This window comes from Rissa tridactyla, chromosome 15 (assembly GCF_028500815.1).
Source record: "Rissa tridactyla isolate bRisTri1 chromosome 15, bRisTri1.patW.cur.20221130, whole genome shotgun sequence".
NCBI lineage: Eukaryota > Metazoa > Chordata > Aves > Charadriiformes > Laridae > Rissa > Rissa tridactyla.
The window spans coordinates 5,976,522-5,987,475 of NC_071480.1; the positions used below are offsets into that span (position 1 = coordinate 5,976,522).

The 10,954-nt window shown below is 40.7% G+C and overlaps 1 protein-coding gene across 6 annotated transcripts in view; it reads left to right on the top strand.

Moving 5' to 3' along the window:
- The window catches only part of OGFOD3 (2-oxoglutarate and iron dependent oxygenase domain containing 3), a 46,885-nt gene that overhangs the window by 33,022 nt on the left and 2,909 nt on the right, over positions 1 to 10,954 (top strand). The window contains exon 8 of one of the 6 annotated variants that reach the window (XM_054221469.1): positions 9,684 to 9,993. The exons of 4 other annotated variants lie outside the window; for them this stretch is intronic. In XM_054221469.1, coding sequence (XP_054077444.1) covers positions 9,684 to 9,697 — 14 coding nt within the window. In that variant the 3' untranslated portion in view covers positions 9,698 to 9,993. One more of the 6 variants, XM_054221468.1, reaches the window with a different exon arrangement.

Below are 10,954 nucleotides of genomic sequence, written 5' to 3' on the forward strand. Positions count from 1 at the left end.
TATCCGCATTCTGGGTTTGGTATCAAGAATTTTGTGCTTGATTATTTTTGGCTTTTGTGGTTGGAAATAAACCCTAAACTGAAAGTATCATCTTTAGCAAAATGCTGCCAACAGTATTTTGAAAGGGACCACACTAAACAATTTCCTTTCCAGGTGCAATTCTAAGATTAATATGTTTTTATAGCTGTAGAAATCATCGTTGAATTCTAGGTGGCTGGGAGGACAGTTGTCTCCTTGCACACTACGGGGGCGCTCGGTCCAATTGCTGTATTCAATGTGCCCCTGACTTAATTTTGAAAAGTCTGCAACTGTGAAATTGCTTACGTTCAGCCCCATCCGATTAATTTTCAGGCTCTGCTGCAAGGTATTTGCTCTTTGTCGTTCTTGGGGAGGAAGGGGGTGCAGATAAAGTACAGAAAAACTTTTACCAGCACCTGCTTTTGGCCCTTCCCTTTCACGGGTGGTTGCAGTGACAGTGAGCGTGCCACAGAGCTGGCTCAACACACCTTCTAAACCAGCCATGCAAAGCTTGTAGGGAATGGCCTGTTTTGAAAGATCAAATGTGCTACATGTACACAACAGAAAACTTAAGTTTAATGCAAGTTACACCTTCATAACACACTCCTCTGTCTAAACACAGTTCTCAGGGATCCCATGGTTGTGTCAGTACCTGCGGTGCGATCTGAATAACTGCTGATGTCCTGGGAGACAAGGAGAAAAGCCTTAGAGGCGAAGCACAACATAAAGGCTGTTTTCCTCTGGCTGATAAAATGCAGCTTGTGAACAAGGGAATGGACTCCAGGGTGTTTTCTGTTGCTGGTACAAGTTGATATATTTTTCATGTACAGAATGTTCCTTTGCAGTGTTGTTTTCTTCGTGGTGTGGGGTTTTTTATGCTTCTTCTGAACCGTTGTGCTTCACTTGTCACTCCAGCCCACTTTTAAAACCATGCATTGATAAGCTTTTCTCCTTTTCATGTAGGAGATTCAGGCTTTTTTTTGAGATGACTGTTGTAATTGCTGGTTCAGTTTTAGTGCATGACAGCTAACTTAGCTTCTCCATATTGCTAATGCCATTTCATTTCCAAAACCTGGCGCTTCTTGTTGTCTCAAAGTTAGTCTGCATTTTGGGAACCTGGTACCGTGTGCCAAAATGAGCATGTTCCTTTTTCTGTAAGCAGTAATTTGTTAAAGGGTCAGGCTTTACAGTAGGGAGCAGAAAGGCATTGTTACTGATGCAGCAGAGCAGAAAAGCAGTAATTTGAAATACAAAAAAAAAAAAGACAATTAAAAATAAAACATTGGGATTTCCTAGGTTTGGGAGTGCTGCGTAGGCAAGTCCCGCTGCTGCTTCAAATGCTTCCATAGCACTTAGTGCTTAAGGATCAGTCTTAACCAGACAGTTGGGGACAGGGAAAACTATTTTGTTAGAAGTGGAGCCTAATTTTAAAACGCATCACTTCTCTAAAATGTATCTCTGGTGGATTGTATAAAAAGTCTCCAAGTCCCAATTCTCACGTATATGAGTGAAAATCTCAATATAATTTGTAGCATGGGCTATAAAACTGTCTAGTTCAATTATTAACAAATGCCTCTATCTTTAAGAAGGAATTAACCTAAAGGCTAAGAGAATTTTTTCTTTAGTGGATGTGAACAAGTCACCACTGTGGTGCCAATTCACATGTACAGACCTTTGTCTAATCCTCAACCAAATGTGGCATTAAGGAACACACTTTTCTTGTGTCCTGATGGGCTTCAGAAGTATCTATGTGTCTTTTGAGTTAAGTCCGGACCTCTGTCTGCAGCAAGACACTCACTGTACCATGAGTAAGAGAATCCTTAATGCCAAGTAAAATACTACTTTGAAAAGAAAACTTTTTTTTTCTGGACAAAGAAACAGTTCTAAAGTTGTATCTGTTGCTTTTAAATGTCTAAGGGAATTTTATTTCCAAAAGTGTTACATTAGCATTTTCTTCTGTCCTTTACACCACGGGTAGCTCTGTTCAAGTGGCAAAATGTTTAGAATGAGGTCCTTCAAAACGAAACCCATGGCCCTTTCCACATAAAACTTACCTTTACCTGCCTGAGACCTTGTTTAATAACCTTCGATAGATATAGGGGGGTTAAGAATAAATGGCAGACATCAAGGCATTCCTTATTCAGTGATAAAATTGGTATGCTTTCTGCTGCTACTAAATTTGCCAGTATAAATTGTATTTAAAACGTCATCATTTTGGAGAGTCTTGTGTGAATTTGGGGACTGGCAATGTTAGACAGGTCACAGACTTCACTCACTTTTTGATACAGGGTAGATGAAACCCTGCAGCTGGAATGAAATCTCAGTACAAGTTTTGTGTTCCCTATTTGCATGTGCATTTTAAGGTCAGCTTTCCTGCACTTATTTTCAACTCACAAAGGTGTTTGTTCTCCATACAAGTTGTTTATTATATAAGGGTAGAAGGAAAGGTCACAATCACTTCTTCTGTCTGTGGTAGCAAATAATTTATGGTGCAAAATTAATTCTGTGCATTGGAGAGTGAAATGTGACTCTTCCTTGAATATCAAACTTTGCATATTTTCATAGCTGTCAGAAGTGTGTGATTCTGAAAGTGTAAAAATACTTGAGATGAAGGTATGAGCTATTTGGGAACTTGGGTTATCCTTCATTTAGAATGGAAAAAAGTCTATGCTCAAAGCCTGAGCCATTAGTTTTTCTGCTGGGGTAAGGAAAAGCATACATTTAAGAATGCACAAATAGCTCTCTCATAGTGCAGGACTGGGTTTCAGGGTGTCTGTGTGTACGTTCACGGAGATTAAGTGTAGTTTTATTGCAGTGGTTAGATATCACATGCCTGTCAGATCCTGTAATCATGAGAATAATTGCAGTACTTTAAATGGTGGGAATTTGTCATATCTTTATTTTATTGTGGTCTTTAAAAAAAAAAAATCAGTTTGGAGGAACTGAATACTAAAGGGTGAGGGAGTGCAGGGGAGTGACACGAAGTGCAATGACATGAAAAGTAATACTTCCAGATTCAGAAGTCCTACAACACCATTAACACAAGGTGTGAGAAATGTGTTTAAAGGCATGTATTTAGTAATCCCTCTTGTATCATGGCACAGGGGATTTTTTTTTTCCCCACCTAGAGTATAGGTAGCCCGATTTTTCTCTACATCCGATCTGCGTCATCCAGATCCGGTCTAGATCGTGATAATTGAGCATTCCTAGGTTTAGTTTTGCTCCAGTCAGTAAAACTAGAGCACATCGTGATGTTAAATCAAACTGAAAGTTGAGAAAGATTAAAAAAAAAAAAATCCACAGAAGGAGCTTTTGGTCCTAGAGAAAAATAAATGGAGCTGGCATTAGCAGCTGCAGTCATAACGAGCTATGTGAAGTTCGCAGGTTGTAGGAGAGCAATTCTTACTGATTTGCAACACTAATCACAAATTGTGCCTGGGACTGGGAAGATGATTGCAAAGAGAAGTGGTAGAAAAAGGAGGACTTGTTGCAATTGTGACAAAAACACGCAGAAAATAACTCAATAGCTCCTCATTTCTTTGTAGAACTCTGAAGGTTTTCTTTTGCTTTGTGTTTTGTCTTCTGTGGAAAGACAACTGTCTTCCAGACTCTGGTTTTGTATTCCAGTGGTGCTTGATGGTAGGTTTATGATGGTGTTAAATGAAATAATCTTTTAACTGGGCCCATAAAGCAATGGGTACCTGGGAGGTGCAGGTCAGACCTGCATGTCACACGCTGCTTATATGAACTTCTTCATACAAAATACACTGTTTTGTTGAGGGCATCTGTTACTGAGGGCAGTAAGGGTGACTTTACACTGCCTGGACCGTTGAAAGGACTGAGGAGTGTCGGGGGAGCTAAACAGATGTCTTGTGTTACAGTTCCACAGAGCATTGGCAATACTGAGAATTGGCCTCTAAGGCTTTTTTCCCTGGTGTAAAATACTTAGTTATAAATGAACACATGTAGCATGCACCTTATCTGTTTTTCATTGCTTGCTGCACAGGACTTTGTTTTATGTAAAGCTTATGCAAGCCAATATTTCACAAATTTGATTTGATACTGCTAGACAAATATGCAGCAAAGTTGAAGGCATAAAGAGGGAGCAGAGGAAAATCAGTTTCAGCCAGTTGCTTGATGAAATTCAGGCGATGTAACAGATAAAGTAAAACAAAATACCAAATTAATTGCTGGTTCAGCTGTGTTACGCTGTATAGTTTGGTAATGATGCTTCAGTTCCTGGTTCCTAAGCTTTGTGAGTGTTAATGTCACACACCGTAGGTGCTATCATGAAATCTTCTTGTTTAAAGGCCACTTTTTGAATAAGCAGTGAGCAGCAGAAGTTACCCTTGCGTTTATGCTTCAGTGACTTACTAAATGTAAGGATGAATTATTCCTCTATTGAAAGTCCAAAACCTAGGATTCTGGCATCTGTGTGATTTGACTCTATTAAATATGACACACTTAGCAAGGCCAAGAAAAGTAAAATAGATGATCCAGAGGTGTTTCATGTGATTGGAATTGCAATGCTTTGTTCTTAAAGGCCTCTCTCGGTGACAACTTTCGGTAGGAGTCAGACTTGGAAACCTTCTGCAGGTGCGCAGAGTGCCCTGGTGTGGGAGAGCAGGGCCGGCAGTATCAGCTGGGGGAGGCTGAGAGCAGAGGGGAGACCTGTAAGGCAGAGCAGAGGTGATGTCCCTGCCTTCTCTTGGCTGCAGGGAGAAGAAATGGAGCCAAAAGGCCTCAGTGAGACTCTAACTGTGATTTGGGGAGAGACCTCTAAATACTTCGCTAGGTTGTCACACCTTTGAACATAATGTACAGAGCAGAAACTCCTTTTATTTTCAACAACCAACTGCGCTGATAGGAGAGAAGCAGGCAGGGATTCTGTTGAAGTCGTCTAAAAATGCTCATGTAATTTTAGTAGGAAATAATTAAGTTCACTTCTTTTCTTTTAGAAACTGTAATTTGGAACTTTTCAGTCCAGGTGCTTCTGAATTTAAAATAGCAGCAAGTACTTTTAAAAGGATTGATAACACTTCTACAAATGACAAGCTGGCTGGGGGAGAATTCGCTGTGTGCATCAGTGATTGTTATTTATAACAGCAAGTAATTTCTACGTCTAGTAAATAAATTTGGGACAAACTTGTAACTAGGCTTCATTAGATCCCCATTGCAGGCTTGGGGTGTTTTTAGGCCCCGGGCTTCTTTATGCTTCTGTGCTTGGCATACATGTAGCAAAATTCTTCATCAAAGCTTGTGCCCTCTCTTCACCCCAGATGAGCACCCTTGTCATTCCAGGTTACTTTTGTGGGGTTTAAATAAGGACTTGCTTAAAGCTCTCCCCATTCAACGTTTATTTATAAGTAATTGAATAAGTATATGTGTTAAATAAGTTTTATTGTGCAATTATAGAAAATAGTATTATCCAGTTACTTGCCTAATGATATGGTGTTTTTTTCTTGGACACTTTACATTACGATTAATTGCTAATTCAGCCTCAACAGATGAAAAGGATGAGAACAGAAATGTATTTGTGCAGTTTCCCCAGCAGTGCTTCTGTCTTGGTGTCACTCAGCAGATGAGATGCAGTTTTTCCTTCTTTACCGACCGACATTTACAACTGATAAATGTTAAGCAGACAGTCAAAGCTGTCAGTGCATAAGATGAAAGATGCTGAATAGATCTGTAGTGCCAAATAAACCATTCCTGCTTCCTTTTTAATCAGGCAGATGAGTGGCGTCATTTCCTTATGAGCAGCAGCTCGGTCTTCCCAGTGCCCCCATCCAGCTGCCGTGGATGATGGGAGGTGAGACCTCTTATGGTCCCCCAGCCCTGCTTTGTGTCCCTTCCCTGTCCTGGCACCAGGCGGGGGCAGCCCCTGCCCTTCCCTGGTCTCCAGGCGCAGTTTAAGCAGACCAGGAAGGGCAGCAAGGGGACGGTTATTGTTCCCTTGCATGATTGAGTGTTGGTTGAGGCAATTAACATGTAACTTGCGGTTTCTCCTTGATGTTCTCATGACCCAAGACGTTTACGAGGAAACTTGGGAGCGAATTAAACTGGAAGGGCCAGAAGGATGCTGCCAAGAAAGCAGAAGGGGTAGTCTCATGTGAAAGATGGGAGCGTGAAGGGGCTTGGAATCCAGTGGCAAAACAGGCGAGCTGCAAACACAAAGTGATTGCCAAAGATGATATTAATGTGAATGGCCTGTCCCATGAGTAATCAGAACAACTGAGGTTGGAGGGGACCTCTGGAGGTCATCTACTCCATGCCCCCTGCCCAGAAATCAAGCACAGGAGACATGAGGGTAGCAAAATATGCGTGTCTGAGACAGACCTGGGAAACATCAGTATCTGAATGCTGCACTCGTATGTGCTAATGATATGACCCTGAGCAACCTGATAGAACTCAAAGTTGGATATAATTTAACAGTTGGCCTTGATTTGAGAAAGGTTGAAAGAGACCTTGGGATGTCATCTGGTCCAGTTCCCTAAGTTATGCAATTAATTTATAATATTAGAGGTGTAATAATCTTGTAGTATTTTTTCTTACAAGCATTGTGGTATGTTAATATTTTGTATGGATCTCAAAATCCTTTCATATATTCCCTCTATTGTGTTATAATTTCATCTGGCATGCCTTGCTACTTTTTCTCTTGCCAGAATAAGGACAACAGAGGATATTTTTTTTTTTACAATACTTGTAAAACACGACGTGTGTTAACTACAAAGTATTGCAATGGTGCTTACTAATTAATTTTCGCAGTAACCTTTTTAGAATAGGTCAGTACTAGCTTCATTTTGGAGACAAGGAAACAAATGGGAGAGTGGTTTTGTTGAAGTCACAGTTATGTGTCAAGGGCATAGTTGTTATTGAAAGTTGTTCCCTTTGTATATTCCTCCTGTGTATACTGGGGTTAGGTAGCAAATCGTAGGCAGGTTGTTTATGGAAGTGCAACTGGATGTTAAAATTCAACATGGATAAAATCTCCTGGGAGCAAACCTTATGGAAATACTGACGATTTACTGCGACGCACAGCTGAATGCATAATTCTCTCACCTGTATGCTGCTTCTTCCAGTGCTTATATTTTGTGAGTACACCTAAAAAGAATTCATTGCTAAAGGGGCAATTATGGATGTGATTAAAACCTAGGAAAGCAAAAGCAGGGAAAACCAAAAGCTCATGGTTAATACAGGGGTTTTGTTTGAGTAATTAAATGGGACATAATTGCTGCAAATTGAAATATCCGTTGCTTTTGCTGCTTGTTAGAGTATTATTCCTGAAAATAACGGTGTTGCTTCATCTAAATTAGGATCATATGAAATTCATAGCAGTGGAGCTTGTGAGTGGCACTTGCATGTCTTCAGAAATAATGATTCCTATGGACCAGTGCAAAAACTGACTCTCAAAAAATCAGGACAATAACTGGTTACCTCTAATAGGACTAAGGTCTTGCTCCCTGTGAGAGGAGTGAGACCTCTCCTGTTTTTCACATCACAAGCCTTTCTCAGCCTGACAGCGTTTAAGAGCTTGACTTGTGTCAGCGCCACGGAAGACCGGGCGCAGTTTGGATGGATGCTGTGGTGCTGAGCTTGTTAGCAGTTCTTGTCCTGAATCAGTGTGAGAGAGTGGTGTATTTAAATGAGTTTGCACCTGACTTCTCCACGTCGTTACTTCTTTCATCCCCAATATAATTTATCCTTTGCTTACTCTTAAGTCTTAAAAACTTGTGTGGATGCTTAAGGGCTGCAGAAAGAAGGGACTGAGAAGCAGCTCCACCTGTGGCTGAAACTCATGACTAATCTTCATACAGAAGCAGAGCTGGAGGTGTATCTGTGAACTGGGAAGGGGACCGACCGCATCACAGGAACACTTCCTGCAGTCTGCAAGGAACAGCAGCTCAGCAGCTGAGCTTTTATTGGACCAAACTCCATCTTGAAATGCACTTTCTAGCACTTAATGCTGCAAAGTAGAGCAAGCGTGGAAAGTAGAGAAAGCAAGCTGTCGATTGAGGTATTGTTGTCAAACAGAGATGAAAGGCAAGGATTGATTACTTCTGTTCCTGTAGAGATATGCAGGCAAGCTAATCACTTAGAAACAGGCTCCTGCAGCTCTGAGGTCACCGCAGATCTTTCCAATTCTTTGGTGTTTTGCTCTTCTAATAAGAAAGGTCAGAACAAGTGCATTTGTGTGGGAGGAACTTCCTCTAGTCCATTGTGGCACTCTTCCGTGGGGATTAGGCTGGAGTACAGCTCACTCCTTGATTACTAGGCAGCCTGATGGAAATCTTGAAGCCACTTGGGAACAATTATAAAGAAATGTTAAGTGTTTGTGGGCAGAAAAGAGGAAAGAGCATGGATAGAAGTACCCACAAAATGTATTTTTATCTAACGTGGGGGCTGTATGTCCAAGTGTTAAAAGCACTAAATGCTCTGGTGTGCTGCAGTAATTGCTCTGGTGTGCTCTGCCCGATGGACTTCTTGTGGAATGGAAGGTGGAGGTGAGAAGGAGATGATAAACAGTAGATGTGAGAAGGCAGGCTATGGTTCCTTGTAACTTCTGGATCTGAAACTCTTCCTTGAGGCAGAGGTACTGCTCAAAGCATCGTGGAACTAAAGAAGCAGTGGGGGTTTTAGCATCTTGCAGTCACTGGGGAAAATGAGTCAAATGTTCCCAATCAAGATGAAATACTCTTCAGACTATGGATTTATCTCAGTGGCAAAACTCAAATCCTTTGTGTTTTACCCTTGGCATCACTTCTAGCCCCAGGACACCTCCATTCCAATTTTCATCCTTCAGAACCCTTCAGAACGTAGCTCAGACTGGCCTCTTTCCGAAAGCTTCGAAGCAGCAGCCTCAAATCAGGAGATGGTGCCTTTGCTGTTTCTTCCTCTCTAAAAATTCATCCCTTGAGGACCAGGGATTAAACACTTTCTCTTTTTCTGGTTAGAAAATATACTATAAAAATATATTGGGTGGTAGCTTGTGATGTCAAAAAAGCTTACACTTTTAACAGTAAGTGTTCATAAATCAAACTGAAATTATGTGCCAGGAGGTAGTAGTCAAGTTTTCTTTAGTGGAGCAGAAAAGCATGTTGGAAAGAAATCTGTGCAGGCAGGTCAGAGGAGGGGAGAAGAAAATGGAAAAGACTGATTTGAGGCTGTTGTTAAATAACGAAAGAAAAGGACAAAGGAAATGGGATTAGAATTTTACACACTTTCTCCTGAGCCTTTGTCACTCAAAAATGTTTCATCAGGAGATGGTAAGTAACTCTTAAAAAAAAAAAAAAAAGGTTCGCTTTAAAAAATTCGAATGTGATCTCACAGCTAAAACCAGACCTATATTGCATAGGACCCTACTAACTTGCTAATGTGGTTAACAGCTTGGAATTTTGAGGTTTAAAATCTTAACTCCAAAATTGATCAAAACAACCAGCTAGAACAGGGACAGGTTATAACCTAGGGGTAGGTTGACAATTTCTTAAGGAACTTGCTTAGTCCTGACCTGCTTCCTTTCTTGTAGTGATTTAACTTTTGAAGTGGCTTCCATGTACTGTGTATTGAAGCAAGATTATGAAGGGTCCAGTCTTGGTGTGCTTGAAAGTCCTACAAGTCATCCTATCTGGTAATGGTACAGCGGGATTTTAACTGGTGTCTTTCCCCAGGAGTCTCCAGATAATGATATGGCCAAATATTCCTTGAAGGTTTTGTCAGACGGGATGGGAGTTAACATTCTTTACCCTCTATTTTGGACATTTATACTATTAAACAGAGTGTACCATGGGGAGAGTGTGCTTTTCCTTCAAAATTTTGCAGTGGAAGTTAGTTCAAAAGAAATTGTTTCCAAGTGAGGAAGAAGTATCTTCGAGTCACTGAGCAAGCCTGCAGTCAGTTTTCAGAGACCCCAATTGACACATATGGGACCAGATGCACAAGGAGCTATAAGATACCTTATATGTGAAGACATATTTATTAAAGAAAGAAATTAAAAGACATTCTGTATAGCCAAAAAAATCCAGTTTAACTGGCTTAAACAATACACTGAAACTTCTCTAACTCTGAATTACTACTACTTCTAATAAGAGATCAAACAAAAATGCCTGAAAATCAGTTTAAGGCAAAGCTTTGGGTGAGTAAATAAGGGACCGATAATAAAGTACTTGAATGATGTTGAAATAAGATTTAAAAGAAAAAAAGAAAACCACAACAAAAAACCAACAAACACTCATGACAATGGGACTCTGTACGAAATCCTTGAGGGCAGCGCTGTTCATTGCAACACTCGCAGGATAGGACACTGCCTTCATTTAGTCTTTCATCCAGGAAAGCAGCACACCAAGGTGTAAGTGAACTATGCATATGAATGAATCTACTTATATATATATAGCACTACCAATTACCGATGTGCAGCCACAGGCAGAGAAGAGTATGATATGACTTTTGCTTGGCAGTTATGAGACACTGTCAACTATAAGAGATTAAATGTGAACTGCAACTGAAGGTGCAAGGGACACAGAGGCTGCTCAGCTGGACCTCAGAGATCAGGGGCTAAACTCAGCTCCATGAGGCCAGTCCAGTTTTCTTCAAATGCTCCCGTATGCAAGCAAAAGAACTTCTGGATCTTTTGGATCACTTTTAGAAGAGAAAACCAGCTATGTGTCTGGTGCCTCTTTCTGCAGTGGAGATCATGTAATACCTGGAATAGTTTATCTTGTTGTTGTGCAAATTTTAAGTAGGCACCTAAGTGTTTGATTTTGCCTGATTGTGAATGAGTCCCAGGCAGAGTTAGATTGTCAATAGGAGTTTCCTATGATAAGCTTTTTAACAAACTTTAATCTAATTTGAACAGGGAGAGGGAAGCCTGAGTAGGAAAACCATATGCTATTGGGCTAAACCAGCTGTGCATATGAGTATGACGGGCTTTCCCAGGAGAACT